At 39.6% G+C, this 18,542-nt stretch overlaps 1 protein-coding gene across 1 annotated transcript in view; it reads right to left on the bottom strand.

The window, feature by feature from the left end:
- LOC128648625 (fatty acyl-CoA hydrolase precursor, medium chain) overlaps positions 1-18,542 on the bottom strand; it is a 124,202-nt gene that overhangs the window by 78,143 nt on the left and 27,517 nt on the right. The window contains exon 2 of the mRNA XM_053701413.1: positions 12,201-12,405. Within this exon, the coding sequence (XP_053557388.1) occupies positions 12,201-12,405 (205 nt within the window). The remainder of the gene's footprint in view (positions 1-12,200; positions 12,406-18,542) is intronic.

Below are 18,542 nucleotides of genomic sequence, written 5' to 3'. Positions count from 1 at the left end.
GCCCTTTTACCTTACCAGCCCTGAAAAGGGCCCTTTGCGGGGCATGCCCCAAAAAATTCAGCTCTTTTGCCTGTAAAAAAACCCCATACAATACCCCCCCAACATTACAACCCACCACCCACATACCCCTAATCTAACCCAACCCCCCCTTAAATAAACCTAACACTAAGCCCCTGAAGATCTCCCTACCTTGTCTTCACCTCACCGGGTTCAGCGATCGGTCCAGAAGAGGGTCCGAAGTCTTGATCCAAGTGGCGGCTGAAGAACTCCATCATCGGGCTGAAATCGGAAGTCCATCATCGGGATGAAGTCTTCTATCAAGCGGCATCTTCTATCTTCTTTCTTCCGGAGCGGAGCCATCTTCTTCCCAGCCGACGCAGATCCAACCTCTTCAACCGACGCCTACTCGCCGAATGACGGTTCCTTTAAATGACGTACCCAAGATGGCGTCCCTCGAATTCCGATTGGCTGATAGGATTATATCAGCCAATCGGAATTAAGGTAGGAATATTCTGATTGGCTGATGGAATCAGCCAATCAGATTCAAGTTCAATCCGATTGGCTGATCCAATCAGCCAATCAGATTGAGCTCGCATTCTATTGGCTGTTCCGATCAGCCAATAGAATGCGATCTCAATCTGATTGGCTGATTGGATCAGCCAATCGGATTGAACTTGATTCTGATTGGCTGATTCCATCAGCCAATCAGAATTTTCCTACCTTAATTCCGATTGGCTGATAGAATCCTATCAGCCAATCGGAATTCGAGGGACGCCATCTTGGATGACGTCCCTTAAAGGAACCGTCATTTGTCGGGAAGTCGTTGGTGAAGATGGATGGATCCGCGCTGGAGGTCTTGAAGATCAGCCGGTCGTCATCGGATTGAAGAACATAGAAGATGCGGCTTGGAAGAAGATGTTTGCCGGTCCGGATGTCCTCTTCTGCCCGCTTGGATCAAGACTTCAGCCGGAGGATGGACGTCACTCTTCAGCCCCCGCTTGGGCTTGGATCAACACTTCGGAGGCTTGGATCAAGACTTCCGAGGACGGATCGGTGAACCTGGCATGGTGAAGATAAGGTAGGAAGATCTTCAGGGGCTTAGTGTTAGGTTTATTTAAGGGGGGTTTGGGTTAGATTAGGGGTATGTGGGTGGTGGGTTGTAATGTTGGGGGGGGTATTGTATGTTTTTTTTTACAGGCAAAAGAGCTGAATTATTTGGGGCATGCCCCGCAAATGGCCCTGTTCAGGGCTGGTAAGGTAAAAGAGCTTTGAACTTTTTTAATTTAGAATAGGGTAGGGCATTTTTTTATTTTGGGGGGCTTTGTTATTTTATTAGGGGGCTTAGAGTAGGTGTAATTAGTTTAAAATTGTTGTAATATTTTTCTAATGTTTGTAAATATTTTTTTTATTTTTTGTAACTTAGTTCTTTTTTATTTTTTGTACTTTAGTTAGTTTATTTAATTGTAGTTATTTGTAGGTATTTTATTTAATTAATTTATTGATAGTGTAGTGTTAGGTTTAATTGTAACTTAGGTTAGGATTTATTTTACAGGTAATTTTGTAATTATTTTAACTATTTTAGCTATTAAATAGTTATTAACTATTTAATAGCTATTGTACCTGATTAAAATAATTACAAAGTTGCCTGTAAAATAAATATTAATCCTAAAATAGCTACAATATAATTATTATTTATATTGTAGCTATATTAGGGTTTATTTTACAGGTAAGTATTTAGCTTTAAATAGGAATAATTTATATAATAAGAGTTAATTTATTTCGTTAGATTTAAATTATATTTAACTTAGGGGGGTGTTAGTGTTAGGGTTAGACTTAGCTTTAGGGGTTAAAAAATTTATTAGAATAGCGGTGAGCTCCGGTCGGCAGATTAGGGGTTAATTATTGTAGGTAGCTGGCGGCGACGTTGTGGGGGGGCAGATTAGGGGTTAATAAATATAATATAGGGGTCGGCGGTGTTAGGGGCAGCAGATTAGGGGTACATAGTTATAATGTAGGTTGCGGTGGTATACGGAGCGGCAGATTAGGGGTTAATAAGTGTAAGGTTAGGGGTGTTTAGGTACATGTTAGAGTGTTAGGTGCAGACGTAGGAAGTGTTTCCCCATAGTAAACAATGGGGCTGCGTTAGGAGCTGAACGCTGCTTTTTTGCAGGTGTTAGGTTTTTTTTCAACTCAAATGGCCCCATTGTTTTCTATGGGGGAATCGTGCACAAGCACGTTTTTGAAGCTGGCTGCATCCGTAAGCAACGCTGGTATTTAGAGTTGCAGTGGCGGTAAATATGCTCTACGCTCCCTTTTTTGGAGCCTAACGCAGCCCTTCTGTGAACTCTAAATACCAGCGGTATTTAAAAGGTGCGGGGGGAAAAAAGCACGCGTAGCTAACGCACCCCTTTGGCAGCAGAACTCTAAATCTAGCCGTAAGATAGCTACAATTAGGTTTGTACCGATACCATTTTTTTATGACTGAGTACAAGTACCGATACTTGTTTTCAAATACTCGCCGATACCAATTACTGATACTTTTTTTTTAATGTCATGTGACAGTTTACCAAGCACAATACAGACTAATTATTTAAGATTCCTTCTTTATAATTATAAAGGGCTGTAATTCAAAAGACATTATGAAATAATAAAAAATTTCACTGAACATGTTTATAAATAAAAAATATTACAATAAAATATTACATTTAAAAGGGTGATACAATTGGGTTGTAGGGCTGTTATATAACATCAATCTGACATTTGTATGGAGGTTCGACTCTAAGTTGAACAGTCTTTCACTTTCCACACTACTGCATGGGGCAGAAAGATATTTTTGGGCCATTTTTGCCAGAGCTGGAAATCTGTTTATTAACTGCCCAGTACTTCAGGGGTTTGTCTGAACGAGGTACAGTGATCTCTCCTACAATAATACAAATAACAGCAATTAGTATTGGCAGAGCAGTAGTAAACAATTTTTACTTTAGTCTCCACTCCAGTTTAAAATGAAATGGGAACATGCAGTTTGAAAAAATGCCACAAGATAGCATATGGGTAGGAAGTAGAGGTATCGGTTTAAGTATCGGTGCATTTGCATGAGTACAAGTACTCATGCAAATACTTGGTATCGGTACCGATACCAATACTAGTATCGGTGCATCCCTAGCTACAATGTAATTAATAATTACATTGTAGCTATTTTAGGATTTATATTTATTTTACAGGCAACTTTGTATTTATTTTAACTAGGTAGAATAGTTATTAAATAGTTATTAACTATTTAATAACTACCTAGCTAAAAGAAATACAAAAATTACCTGTAAAATAAATCCTAACCTAAGTTAAAATTAAACCTAACACTACACTATAAATAAATAAAATAACTACAAATACCTACAATTTTAAATACAATTAAATAAACTAAGTTACAAAAAATAAAAAAAACTAAGTTACAAAAAATAAAAAAATATTACAAGATTTCTAATCTAATTACACCTAATCTAAGCCCCCTAATAAAATAACAAAGCCCCCCAAAATAAAAAAAATGCCCTACCCTATTCTAAATTACAAAAGTTAACAGCTCTATTACCTTACCAGCCCTTAAAAGGGCCTTTTGTGGGGCATGCCCCAAAGAAATCAGCTCTTTTGCCTGTAAAAAAACCCACAATACCACCCCCCAATATTACAACCCACCACCCACATACCCCTACTCTAACCCAAACCCCCTTAAATAAACCTAACACTACCCCCCTGAAGATCTCCCTACCTTGAGTCATCTTCACCCAACTGGGCACCGATGGACCAAAAGAGGGCATCCGGAGCGGCAGAAGTCTTCATCATATCCGGGCAGAAGAGGACATCCGGACCGGCAGACATCTTCATCCAAGCGTCATCTTCTATCTTCATCCATCCGAAGAGGAGCGGCTCCATCTTCAAGACCTCTGGCGCGGAACATCCTTCTTGACCGACAACTAGACGACGAATGAAGGTTCCTTTAAGTGACGTCATCCAAGATGGCGTCCCTTGAATTCTGATTGGCTGATAGGATTCTATCAGCCAATCGGAATTAAGGTAGGAAAAATCTGATTGGCTGATTGAATTAGCCAATCAGATTCAAGTTTAATCGGATTGGCTGATCCAATCAGCCAATCAGATTGAGCTTGCATTCTATTGGCTGATCGGAACAGCCAATAGAATGCAAGCTCAATCTGATTGGATCAGCCAATCAGATTTTTCCTACCTTAATTCCGATTGGCTGATAGAATCCTATCAGCCAATCGGAATTCGAGGGACGCCATCTTGGATGACGTCACTTAAAGGAATATCCATTCATCGGGTAGGCGTCGTTTGAAGAGGATGGCTCCGCGTCGGCTTGTTTGAAGAAGGCTCCGCTCCGGATGGATGAAGATTGAAGAGGCCGCATCGATGAAGACTTCTATCGGATGGAAGACCTCTTTAGCGCCCCTTGGATAATGACTTTGGCCGCTGCGGATGTCCTCTTCTGTTCCATCGGTGGTCGGCTGGCTGAAGACGGCTAAAGGTAGGGAGATCTTCAGGGGGTTAGTGTTAGGTTTTTTTAAGGGGGGTTTAGGTGGGTTAGAGTAGGGATATGTGGGTGCTGGGTTTTAATGTTGGGGGGGTTGTATTTTTTTTAACATGCAAAAGAGCTGATTTCTTTGGGGCATGCCCCGCAAAAGGCCCTTTTAAGGGCTGGTAACGTAATAGAGCTGTTAACTTTTGTAATTTAGAATAGGGTAGGGCATTTTGTTATTTTATTAGGGGGCTTAGATTAGGTGTAATTAGATTAAAATTCTTGTAATATTTTTTTATTTTTTGTAACTTAGTTTTTTTTATTTTTTGTAACTTAGTTTATTTAATTGTATTTAATTGTAGGTATTTGTAGTTAATTAATTTAATTTATTTATTGATAGTGTAGTGTTAGGTTTAATTTTGTATTTCTTTTAGCTAGGTAGTTATTAAATAGTTAATAACTATTTAATAACTATTCTACCTAGTTAAAATAAATACCAAGTTACCTGTAAAATAAATATAAATCCTAAAATAGCTACAATGTAATTATTAATTACATTGTAGCTATCTTAGGGTTTATTTTACAGGTAAGTATTTATTTTTAAATAGGAATAATTTAGTTAATGATAGTGTAGTGTTAGGTGTAATTGTAACTTAGGTTAGTTTTTATTTTACAGGTAAATTTGTCTTTATTTTAACTAGGTAGCTATTAAATAGTTATTAACTATTTAATAGCTATTTGCATAGTTAAAATAAATTTAATTTTGCCTGTAAAATAAAAATAAATCCTAAAATAGCTACAATATAATTAGATGGCGGCGGTATAAGGGGGGCAGTATAGGAGTTAATAAATTTATTATAGGTGGCGACAGTGTAGGGGGGCAGATTAGGGGTTAATAAGTTTAATATAGGTGGCGGCGGGGTCCGGGAGCGGCGGTTTAGGGGTTAAACAATTTATTTAGTTGCGGCGGAATACGGGATCGGCAGGATAGGGGTTAATACATTTATTATAGGTGGTGGCGGTATAGGGGGGCAGGATAGGGGTTGATAGGTATTATGTAGGTGGCAGCGGGGCCCGGGAGCGGCGGTTTAGGGGTTAATCAGTTTATTAGAGTGGCGGTGGGCTCCGGGAGCGGTGGTTTAGGGGTTAATCAGTTTATTAGAGTTGCGGCGGGGTCCGGGAGTGGCGGTTTAGGGGGTAATACATTTATTTAGTTGTGGCGCTGTAGGGGGGGGCAGATTAGGGGTGTTTAGACTCGAGGTACATGTTAGGGTGTTAGGTGTAGACAGCTCCAATAGGAATCAATGGGATGTCGGGCAGCAGCGAACATGAACTTTTGCTATGGTCAGACTCCCATTGATTCCTATGGGATCCGCCGCCTCCAGGGCGGCGGATTGAAAACCAGGTACGCTGGGCAGGAAAAGTGCAGAGCGTACCTGCTAGTCATTTGATAACTAGCAAAAGTAGTCAGATTGTGCCGAACTTGTGTTCGGAACATCTGGAGTGATGTAAGAATCGATCTGTGTAGGACTGAGTCTGGCGGATTGAAGTTTACGTCACTAAATTCTACTTTTGCCGGTCTGTAGGGCTTGATAACTTAGACGAATCAGCCTTGCCACAAATACGCTGCAGAATTCCAGCGTATTTGCGGTTGATGGCTTGATAACTAGGGGCCCTTGTCTCATGCCCTCTCCAAACTGCCCCATTTTACAGATACAAATATTCTAAAATCCAAACTATTCTAAAATCCATATCTTTTCCGGTCCCAAGCAGTTCAGATAAAGCGTTTTCTACCTGTATTTGGTGTAAATTTAGTTGTTTTTTAAATTATAAACATAAAATGGACATTCTAATCCCTGCACATTCTATATCCCTTTAACAGAACAGTCATCAGAAACTTAGGAAAGCGAACTTACATTCCTTATTAGATATTCTATCCAATGTTTCCCAAATGCATACTAATAAGAATTACATACAGTATATAAAGGCTATGACAGAAAGAAAATAAGTTATGCAAAGTCATGTAAAGTTTTTCCAAGGCCACTGTTATGTTAGTGATATAAAATGTAAAAGGGCTGGAATGCCACTTTAAATAGGTATCATTGTGCAGCTTGTAAGTATAAATAAAATATATAACATGATTTAGGATTTAACAATAACACAATCCAGTGAAAAAATATTAGAAACAGTTGTACCACAATCAACACCAGATTCATACTTTATTACCCCTGCACTTTTGCTATCTGTTATGGCCATAATAACAGAATTTAGAACACATTCATGAGCCTTTTACTATTTATTTAGCAGTTGAGATCAGGGTAACAAATACAAAATCAAAATGTATGCACCAGGCAGTTCTTATCCAATCAGAGCCTGGCACATTATATGCTAAAATCAGCTATGCACAGTATACTGGCACATGAAACGCAATACTTTACAGGAGTGTGTGTGTGTGTTGGTGGTGGTGGTGGGGGGGGGGGGGGGTTGGTGGGAAACAGGAGAAGATGAGAGTACTGGAGCCCGACCAGCAGGTCCGATAAAATCAGGTGAGATGTGGCACACTAGCCAGTTGCAGGTCCTATAAAATCAGGTGGGATGTAGAGCACTAGCCAGTTGCAGTTACTATAAAATCAGGTGGGATGTACAGCACTAGCCAGTTGCAGGTCCTATAAAATCAGGTGGGATGTGGAGCACTAGCCAGTTGCAGTTACTATAAAATCAGTTGGGATGAGGAGCACTAGCCAGTTGCAGGTCCTATAAAATAAGTTGAAATGTAGAACACTAGCCAGTTGCATGTCCTATAAAATCAGGTGGGATGTAGAGCACTAGCCAGTTGCAGGTCCTATAAAATCAGGTGGGATGTAGAGCACTAGCCAGTTGCAGGTCCTATAAAATCAAGTGGAATGTGGAGCAATAGCCAGTTGCAGGTCCTATAAAATTAGATGGCATGTAGCACACTAGCCAGTTGCGGGTCCTATAAAATCAGGTGAAATGTAGAGCACTAGCAAGTTGCAGGTCCTATAAAATCAGGTGAAATGTAGAACACTAACCAGTTGCAGGTCCTATAAAATCAGGTTTGATGTAAAGAACTACATCAGTTACTATAAAATCATGTGGGATGTGGCACACTAACCAGTGGCAGGTCCTGTAAAATCAAGTGGAATGTGGAGCAATAGCCAGTTGCAGGTCCTATAAAATCAGATGGCAAGTAGCACACTAGCCAGTTGAGAGTCCTATAAAATCAGGTGAAATGTAGAGCACTAGCAAGTTACAGGTCCTATAAAATCAGGTGAAATGTAGAACACTAACCAGTTGCAGGTCCTATAAAATCAGGTTTGATGTAAAGAACTACATCAGTTACTATAAAATCATGTGGGATGTGGCACACTAACCAGTGGCAGGTCCTGTAAAATCAGGTGGGTTGTGGCACACTAGCCTGTTGCAGTTACTATAAAATCAAGTGGAATGCAGAGCACTAGCCAGTTGCAGATCCTATGAAATAAAGTGGAATGTATAGCACTAGCCAGTTGCAGGTCCTATAAAATCAGTTGAAATGTAGAACACTAACCAGTTGCAGTTACTATAAAATTATGTGGGGTGTAAAGAACAAGCCAGTTGCAGTTACTATAAAATCAGGTGGAATGTGGAGCACTAACCAGTTGCAGTTACTAAAAAAACAGTTGGGATATGGTGCACTAGCCAGTTGCAAGGCCTATAAAATCAGGTGAAATGTAATTTAGAACAAAATTATGTGGGATGTAAAGAACAAGCCAGTTTCAGTTACTATAAAATCAGGTGGAATGTGGAGCACTAACCAGTTGCAGTTACTAAAAAAACAGTTGGGATGTGGTGCACTAGCCAGTTGCATGTCCTATAAAATCAGGTGGGATGTGGCACACTAGCCAGTTGCAGGTCCTATAAAATCAGGTGAAATGTCAGTTGCATTTACTATAAAATCAGGTGGGATGTGGAGCACTAGCCAGTTGTATTTACCATAAAATCAGGTGGGACGGGGAGCACTAGCCAGTTGCAGTTACTATATGAACAGGTGGGATGTGGAGCACTTGCCAGTTGCAGTTACTATATAATCAGTTGGAATGTGGAGCACTAGCCAGTTGTATTTACTATAAAAACAGGTGGCATGTAGAGCACTAGCCAGTTGCAGTTACACTGAAATCAGGTGGGATGTGGAGCACTAGCCAATTGTAGTTACTATAAAATCAGGTGGGATGTAGAAAACTAGCCAATTGCAGTTACTATAAAATCCGGTGGGATGTTGAGCAATAGCCAGTTGCAGTTACTATAAAATCAAGTGGGATGTAGAGCACTAGCCAGTTGTATTTACTATAAAATCAGGTGGGATGTGGAGTACTAGCCTGTCACAGTTACTATAAAATCAGGTGGGATGTGGAGCACTAGCCAGTTGTATATACTATAAAATCAGGTGAAATGTGGAGCACTAGCCAGTTGTAGTTACTATAAAATCAGGTGGGATGTGGAGCACTAGTCAGTTGCAGTTACTATAAAATCATGTTGGATGTGGCACACTAGCCAGTTGCAGTTACTATAAAAACAGGTGGGATGTGGAGCACTAGCCAGTTGCAGGTCCTATAAAATCAGGTGAAATGTAGAACACTAGCCAGTTGCAGATCCTATAAAAATCAGGTGGGATGTGGAGCACTAGCAGGTTGCAGGTCCTATAAAATCAGGTGGAATGTAGAGCACTAGCCAGTTGCAGGACCTATAATATCAGATGGGATGTGGAGCACTAGCCAGTTGCAGTTACTATAAAATAAGTTGGGATGTAGATAGGGTGACCATATAGCCGCTTTAAAAAGGGACACATATGAAAAATACATATGTCAGGGTTTTTATACAAAACATTTGTTTAAACAGCCCTGGCATACATATTTTTTATATGTGTCCCTTTTTAAAGTGGCAATATGGTCAGCCTAGATGTAGAGCACTAACCAGTTGCAGTAACTATAAAATCAGGTGGGACGTGGAGCACTAGCCAATTGCAGTTACTATAAATCAGGTGGGATGTAGAGCACTAGCCAGTTGTATTTGCTATAAAATCAGGTGGGATGTAGAGCACTAGCCAGTTGCAGTTACTATAAAATCAGGTGGGATGTAGAGCACTAGCTAGTTAAAGTTACTATAAAATCAGGTGGGCTGTAGATCACTAGCCACTTGTATTTACTATAAAATCAGGTGGGATGCAGAGCACTAGCCAGTTGCAGTTACTATATAATCAGGTGGGATGTAGAGCACTAGCTAGTTACAGTTACTATAAAATCATGTGGGATGTAGATAACTAGCCAGTTGTATTTACAATAAAATCAGGTGGGATGTGGAGCACTAGCCAGTTGAAGTTACTGTAAAAACAGTTGGAATGTAGAGCCCTAGCCAGTTGCAGGTTCTATTAAATCGGGTGGGATGTTCAGCACTAGTCAGTTACTATAAAATTGGGTGGGATGTAGAGCATTAACCAGTTGCAGTTACTACGAAATCAGGTGGGATGTAGAGCACTAGCCAGTTGCAGTTACTATAAAATCAGTTGGGATCTGGAGCACTAGCCAGTTGCAGTTACTATAAAATCAGGTGGGATGTGGAGCACTAGCCAGTTACAGTTACTATAAAATCAGGTGGGATGTAGAGCACTAGCCAGTTGCAGGTTCTATAAAATCCGGTGGGATGTGGAGCACTAGCCAGATGCAGTTACTATAAAATATGGTGGGATGTAGAGCACTAGCCAGATGCAGTTACTTTAAAATCAGGTGGGATTTAGAACACTAGCCAGTTGCAGTTGCGATAAAATCAGGTGGGATGTAGAGCACTAGCCAGTTGCAGTTACTATAAAATCAGGTGTGATGTAGAGCACTAGCCAGCTATATTTACTATAAAATCAGGTGTGAAGTGGTACACTAGCCAGTTGCAGTTACTATAAAATCAGGTGTGATGTAGACCACTAGCCAGCTATATTTACTATAAAATCAGATGTGAAGTGGTACACTAGCCAGTTGCAGTTACTATAAAATCAGGTGGGATCTAGAACACTAGCCTGTTGTATTTACTATAAAATCAGTTGGGATGTGGAGCACTAGACAGTTGCAGTTACTATAAAATAAGGTGGGATGTGGAGCACTAGCCAGATGCAGTTAACATAAAATCAGGTGGGATGTGGAGCACTAGCCAGTTGAAGTTACTATAAAATCAGGTGGAATGTAGAGCACTAGCCACTGTAGCCAGTTGTATTTACTATAAAATCAGGTGGGATGTGGAGCACTAGCAAGTTGCAGTTACTGTAAAATCAGTTGGGATGTGGAGCACTAGCCAGTTGCAGTTACTATAAAATCAGGTGGGATGTGAAGCACTAGCCAGTTACAGTTACTATAAAACCAGTTGGGATGTGAAGCACTAGCCAGTTGCAGTTACTATAAAATCATGTCCACCAGACATTTAAAAAATTGACCCCAATATGTGCAGTTGCTTTCAGGTCTACAGTATTAGGAGCCACCTGAATATGGATATATTCTCACTTAAACAAAAAAACAAGAAGGAACTCCATGTGTTTATGTTACCACTAAATGTAAAAATTAAGACTAAATTTCTGAGCTACCTAGAATTGCATGAAAGAACAAATGGGAAAAAAATATTCTTACCCTGGTGCCTTCATTTAGTAACAACAGGCTCAAAATGATGATTCAAAAGTTTTTAAGTTTTTTTTTTTTTAGGAGGCACAGATAAATATCAAAATTTACATAATGTGAAAATATATTACCAGGAATTTCCTGGCTTAGGGACACACTTAGGGAGTTAAATAAAAAAAATAGATTACCGCAAAAGTTCACAGATAACATTCTATGTTGTATTTTTTTCTGCACATTGACAGACATTCCATGAACATATCATAGAAGAGTCATGTAGCGCATTAAAGAGTCATGTAGCGCATTAAAGGGACACTAAGTCAAAATTAAACTTTCATGATTCAGATAGAACAGGCAGTTTTAAGAGACTTTACAATTTACTCCCGTTATCAAACTGTGCACAGTTATTTTACATACACACTTTCTGGAGACACCATCATCTACGGAGTATGTGTAATCTGAGACTGGCTCATGGCTGTCACGTGACACAGGAAGACTACACATTTTGATAATTCTTCAGAAAAAGTCTGATGTCCATTACAAATCAGAGTAAGTGGTATTATTTTGTTATTATACACTTGTACTGTATTTAATGGCCCTTTAAATTCTGTGTGTGACCAAGAGTTAAGGCAACAAGAATAAGGGGCATGTAGGTAATGTCCTAGACAGCCATGATTTAATCAAACAAATGGCCTGAGGGGATGCAGAGGAGACAGGCCACTATATTTTCCGTGGTGAATGATGTATTCTAGGTTTATAAATAGGTGTTTTAAAGTTCTTTATGGACTTTTGCATTATGCTGCTTTTTATTTTAAAGTTATGTAGTTTTTTTTTATTTTATTTTTTATATTTGTGACATTATTTACAACATAGAAAACAAAAATTCTTCCAAGTGGAGTAGTATAAAAACTTCAAAATTTATTACAGAACAAAAACATCTTTCATGTTCTTCTTCTTATATTTTCATGCTTACCAATTGCCATTTGACCTTTACAACAATTCTGAATCCAATGGGGACTTACATGGGTGGATCCTGGGTTGCATCTCTGATAGAGTTCCATGGTTCAGCTGGTTCTGGAGAGGCAAATCTTAATGGTCCAACAGGAGGTTTGGCGAAAGGAATACCATAAAAAGCATGCACTGCCCGTTCTGTCTCTTTCACGTGTACAGTTTTCCCTTGAAGCCGACCATACTTTTTTACCAATAAAAGATTTGTATCTTCTTCCCCTAATATAGTTATAGATTAAAAATAGGTTTTATTGACATATGAAATGCAAAAATAGGTTTTATTGACATATGAAATGCAATCTAGGGCTGAAAGTGTTCCACTAGAGTCCCAAGTATCTTTAGGACATTACTATTTTTGTCTGCAATTTTCAGGAATACATGACAGGATCACACATTCAATACATATGCGTAATAAGTGTTAAACTCATCCATCTTAAGTTATCTGAGTTGACTAAAACATTTCCCTTAAATAAATTAATGACACAACAAGAGAGGAGCTGTAGAGAAGGCCAACACGGCCGTGCTTATTAATTACAAAAATGCTGAAAAGCATATAAACTTTTTTAAGACAAAAACAAGGGGGGCAGCACAAGAGGTCCATAACTAAACTATAAGTTGGACCCAAGCAAAGCAAGGATAGGGATCCGGCCCCGCCTATCAAAAATTAGAAGACCGCCAGCCACCAGGAAATGAGAGCCAGCAGGCCCGCGGGGTAAGGCACAGCAGGCTTCGACCTGCTGCATCTGGCCCCTCCCATTAAGTTGACTTTCGAACCAATAGGCTGCGGCAAACATTTGCAGGACCCTGACCCTGCCTGCAAGGGTGCTCCTTTCTCAGATATAAGTTTGACGCCCTTGACCTGATAAGGAACCAGGTAATGTCAGTTGTACCGCAAGACATTTACCTGGAAGGGCTAATATTAAAGTCTATGGGCTAACTCTGAGCTAGCTCGAATCTGCATGCCCCAGCCATGACCACTATGGTAGCTAAAAGAGCTCCAAGGTACCTCTGCGCCGATTCCTGAAACAAACCAACAACAGGGAGGGAAAAAAACAGCAACAGGATCCAGGAGGAAAGAGGAAGAGGACTACCCTACATCTGCTTTTATAAAAGGTAAGAGAAAAAAACACCCCTTAAAAAGCAACATTGTTTCAATCCCCTACTCCGCTAACTCTTAGGTTGAGATAACACTTAAAGCACTACAGTTAATGGTAATATTATCTAACTTGCTTTGTTAACTTGATATCCTTTAATTAAAGGCATATCTAGGTAAGCTCAGGAGCAGCATGCACTACTGGGAGCTAGCTGCTGATTGATGGTTGACTCATCATTGGCTCACCAAATGTGTTCAGCTATCTCTCAGTTGTATATTGCTGCTACTTAGACTGAGGATACCAAGAGAATGAAGCAAACTTAAATGGACACTGAACCCAAATATTTTCTTTCGTGATTCAGATAGAGCATGCAATTTTAAGCAACTTTTTAATTTACTCCTATTATAATTTTTTTTCTTTGTTATCTTGCTATCTTTATTTGAAAAAGAAGGCATCTAAGCTATTTGTTTGGTTCAGTACTCTGGACAGCACTTGTTCATTGGTGGATGAATTTATCCACCAATCAGCAAGAACAACCCAGGTTGTTCACCAAAAATGGGCCGGCATCTAAACTTACATTCTTGCATTTCAGATAAAGATAGCAAGAGAATGAAGAAAATGTGATAATAGGAGTAAGTTATAAAGTTGGGTTCAGTGACCCTTTAATAATAGAAGTTAATTGTAAAGTTGTTTAAAGTTGTATGCTCTGTCTTTATCACGGAAGAAACATTTTGGGTTTCATGTCCCTTTAAATGGCTTTTCAAGGTGTACATCCCCAGATTGCAAAATAATGCAAAGTTTATTATCAGGAATGACAGCTCTAAAAATATGTACAGTATTTTGTATACAGACCTATTGCAATATAGTGCTGGACTGACGATATACTAGATGTGTATTTATTTAGAGGACCGCAAATTTTAAACAAATTTCTTTCCTAAGATATGGTGAGTCCACAAAGCCATAATTTACTGTTGGGAATATCACTCCTGGCCAGCAGGAGGAGGCAAAGAGCACCACAGTCAAACTGTTAAGTATCACTTCCCTTCCCACAAACCCCAGTCATTATCTTTGCCTTTGGTGCATGGAGGAGGTGAAGTTTTGGTGTCTGAAGAAAAATTGGATTTCTTTTGCTACAAGCAAGATTGTATCTAGTATTGAAAGCCAGAGTAGGTTTACTCTGTTCTTTCCCCTTTTTCAAGGATTGGGTATAGCCGTAGTCCACGTCAGTCTCTTCAGTAGGGAAGTGGTGGCTTTAAAGCAGTTAGGAACTTGTGAGGTGGGCCTTACTGCATTTTCCTAACATGTTGCTGCCCTAGTATAGAAAGTCAGAGTAGGCTTACTCTGTTCTTTCTTTTTTCCCCACAGGTCTCGGAGAAGTGGCGTCCTTCCATACCGTGTGAGCTGTCCTCCTGCCGGACAGTTAGATGTGCAGGTAAGTGCCCTTTTGTTGCCTTCTAGGATAGACAGTCTGGCATTGCAGTGGTTACTACACTCATATTGGGGCTACGATCCTGAGTTCAGGATTTATGCAGGCAGTGGGCAGGCACTTGCATTTGTGACACGGGAGACAGAAGTTAATTTCTTTTGGAAAAGGAATACTTTATTGGTGGCTCAGGGGTTAATTGATATGTGTTTTTCTGGTGCTGTGTACTACTTGGCAGCTGAAACGCTGGGTGAATTGCACTTTATGTCCGTATGGGTAGATTTGTCAAGATCAGTGTATGGATCAGTTTGTAAATGGCTCTATGTGTTAGGAGGCGGTTCCTTTTCACTGAGACGGTCATTTAATATATAGAAGCACAAGCTCTCTCTAACAGTGGCGCAGCTTCTTCCCCGATCATGTGACTTCTGGTTCCGTGATTTCTTGACTTTGGAGCTGAAATTGCGATCAGGAGAAAAGCCTCATATCGGATTGCATGTTACAGTCAGTTGCAAAGTGGGGCAGGTAGGCACCTCAGGCATACCGCGGAGGTGTAGAGGGTGTTAGATGCTTTTGGCTACCTTACACTTTTTTCTAAGTCCCAGACTTATCAATTTAAATTTTGCCGGAGTATAATTTCAATTTTGTATTGGTTTTTGGCATAAATTTTGTACAAAGAGACAATACATAATACTTTTTTTTTGCAAAAACTATTTTTATTCCCAACATGGAACAGGATCCTGCTCCTATGTACAGGTGCCTGCTCTGTTTAGATAACCAGGTTGTACCACCCTTACAATTTTGTTCCTCATGCATAGAGGACTATAAAACAAAGCTAGACTCTGTTTCTGAGCCACCCATCTCTCAGATTGATGCTGTTCAGGCAATGCCACAGCTTCCCGCCTCAGACGTCCCTAGCCTTAATGGCGTCACATGCAGTGCCCTGCAGATCCTCTCAATCTCCTAGAGGAGTTTATTTGCATGCAGAAATTGCTGCCCAGGTATCCTCTGCAGTAACTGTGGCATTAGCTGCCATTCCCATGTTACAGGGTAAACGCTAGAGGAAATTTTTAGAGATTCAGATAGTAACTTTTCTGCTCCAGTTTCGGCTACCCAAGTTGCCCTTTTTCATAAGTCTGATGAGGAAGATAAGTCTGTAGCCTCTGATGGTGAAATCTCATATTCAGACAGTACAATTACTTCATCTGATGCTGAAGTTGTATCCTTCAGATTTAAAGGGCCATGATACCCACATTTTTTCTTTCATGATTTAGAAAGAGAATGCATTTTGAAACATCTTTCTAATTTACTTCTATTATCTAATTTGTTTTATTCTCTTGATATTCTTTGCTGAAAAGCATATCTAGATATGCTCAGTAGCTGCTGATTGGTTGCTGCACATAGAAGCCTCATGTGATTGGCTCACCCATGTGCATTGCTTTTTCTTCAAATAAGGATATCTAAAAAATGAAGCAAAATAAATAATAGAAGTAAATTGTAATGTTGTTTAAATGTGTATGTTCTATCTGAATCATGAAAAAAAGATTTTGGGTTTAGTGGCCCTTTAAGCTGGAAAACCTCTGTGTACTTTTAAAGGAGGTTTTAGTTACCTTGGATGACTCCGATCACTCTGTTGTTGTCAACCCTAAGAAGTCTTTTAAAATTAATAAATACTTTGATGTTCCTTCCTCTGTGGAGGTTTTTTCTGTGTATTACTCCCTGTGTATTACTCCTTCTTTTGTTTCTTCCTTACAGGGAAATTTAACAAGACTTTTCTCCTGAAAAAAAATAAATCTTTTTTTTTTTTTTTTTAAATATGCTGGCAGCTCTGCAACCTTCATGTGAACATGAAAGATCAGTTAAGAATTTACCTTCACTTATATTTATTCTGATGTTTCTTAAGTTAAGGTTTCCTCTGAGGTTCAGGGTTTTTCCTTATTATTATTTTTAGTAGAACATGTCTATTCTCTTTTTTTATGAGGTTTTGTTTTTTACTTTAGGGATTTAAATGTTTAAGACTGTGGAGGTTGTGCTCTCTATTTGCTTAGATAATGTTTTTTAATCTGTGGTTTAAGCCCCTGAGGTTTTTTCCCTGTCACTGTTTCTTAAAAAAGAATGGTCTAGGTCAGGTAATTCTTTTTATCCTTCTGCAAGGTTTTTTTATTTTTCTTACCTGACTTTTTTTACAGCTTTCTTGGTACCCTGTCACTATACACCCACACTATACTATACTGTTTACCCCCTATACCGCCGCTCCCAGACCCCGCCGCGTCTAAATAAAGTTATTAACCCCTAAACCGCCGCTCCCGGAGCCTACCGCAATTCTAATAAATGTATTAACCCCTAAACCATCACTCCCGGAGCCCACTGCCACATACATTATACATATTGACCCCTAATCTTTCGCCCCTATACCGCCGCCACCTACATAAAGTTATTAACCCCTAAACCCCCGCTCTAGGACCCCGCCGCAACTAAATAAAGTGTTTAACCTCCTAAACCGCCGCTCCCGGAGCCCACCGCCACCTACATTATATTTATTAACCCCTAATCTGCCCCCCCCTACACCGCCGCCACCTACATTATATTTATTAACCCCTAATCTGCCTCTAAACCCATGTCTAACACTAACCCTAACACCCCCTAACTTAAATATAATTTAAATAAATCGAAATAAATTATTCCTATTTAAAACTAAATACTTACCTATAAAATAAACCCTAACGGCTAGATTTAGAGTTTTGTCGGTAACGACCCGCGTAGCTAACGCTGGCTTTTTTCTGGCCGCACCTTTAAAATAACTCTGGTATTGAGAGTCCTCAGAATGGCTGCGTTAGGCTCCAAAAAAGGAGCGTAGAGCATATTTAACGCCACTGCAACTCTCGATACCAGAGTTGCTTACGGACGCGGCCAGCTTCAAAAACGTGCTCGTGCACGATTCCCCCATAGGAAACAATGGGGCTGTTTGAGCTGAAAAAAAACCTAACACCTGCAAAAAAGCCGCGTTCAGCTCCTAACGCAGCCCCATTGTTTGCTATGGGGAAACACTTCCTACGTCTGCACCTAACACCCTAACATGTACCCCGAGTCTAAACACCCCTAACCTTACACTTATTAACCCCTATTCTGCCGCCCCCGCTATCGCTGACCCCTGCATATTATTTTTAACCCCTAATCTGCCGCTCCGTAAACTGCCGCTACTTACATTATCCCTATGTACCCCTAATCTGCTGTCCCTAACACCGCCGACCCCTATATTATATTAATTAACCCCTAATCTGCCCCCCACAACGTCGCCTCCACCTGCCTACACTTATTAACCCGTAATCTGCCGACCGGACCGCACCGCTTTTATAATAAAGTTATTAACCCCTAATCCGCCTCACTAACCCTATAATAAATAGTATTAACCCCTAATCTGCCCTCCCTAACATCGCCGACACCTAACTTCAAACATTAACCCCTAATCTGCCGACTGGAGTTCACCGCTATTCTAATAAATGTATTAACCCCTAAAGCTAAGTCTAAACCTAACACTAACACCCCCCTAACTTAAATATCATTTAAATCTAACAAAATTAATTAACTCTTATTAAATAAATTATTCCTATTTAAAGCTAAATACTTACCTGTAAAATAAATCCTAATATAGCTACAATATAAATTATAATTATATTATAGCTATTTTAGGATTAATATTTATTTTACAGGTAACTTTGTATTTATTTTAACCAGGTACAATAGCTATTAAATAGTTAAGAACTATTTAATAGCTACCTAGTTAAAATAATTACAAAATTACCTGTAAAATAAATCCTAACCTAAGTTACAATTAAACCTAA

Source organism: Bombina bombina, chromosome 1 (assembly GCF_027579735.1).
Source record: "Bombina bombina isolate aBomBom1 chromosome 1, aBomBom1.pri, whole genome shotgun sequence".
NCBI classification, from domain to species: domain Eukaryota; kingdom Metazoa; phylum Chordata; class Amphibia; order Anura; family Bombinatoridae; genus Bombina; species Bombina bombina.
The sequence above is the reverse complement of the archived record's forward strand: the minus strand, read 5'-3'. Positions and strand labels throughout refer to the sequence as shown.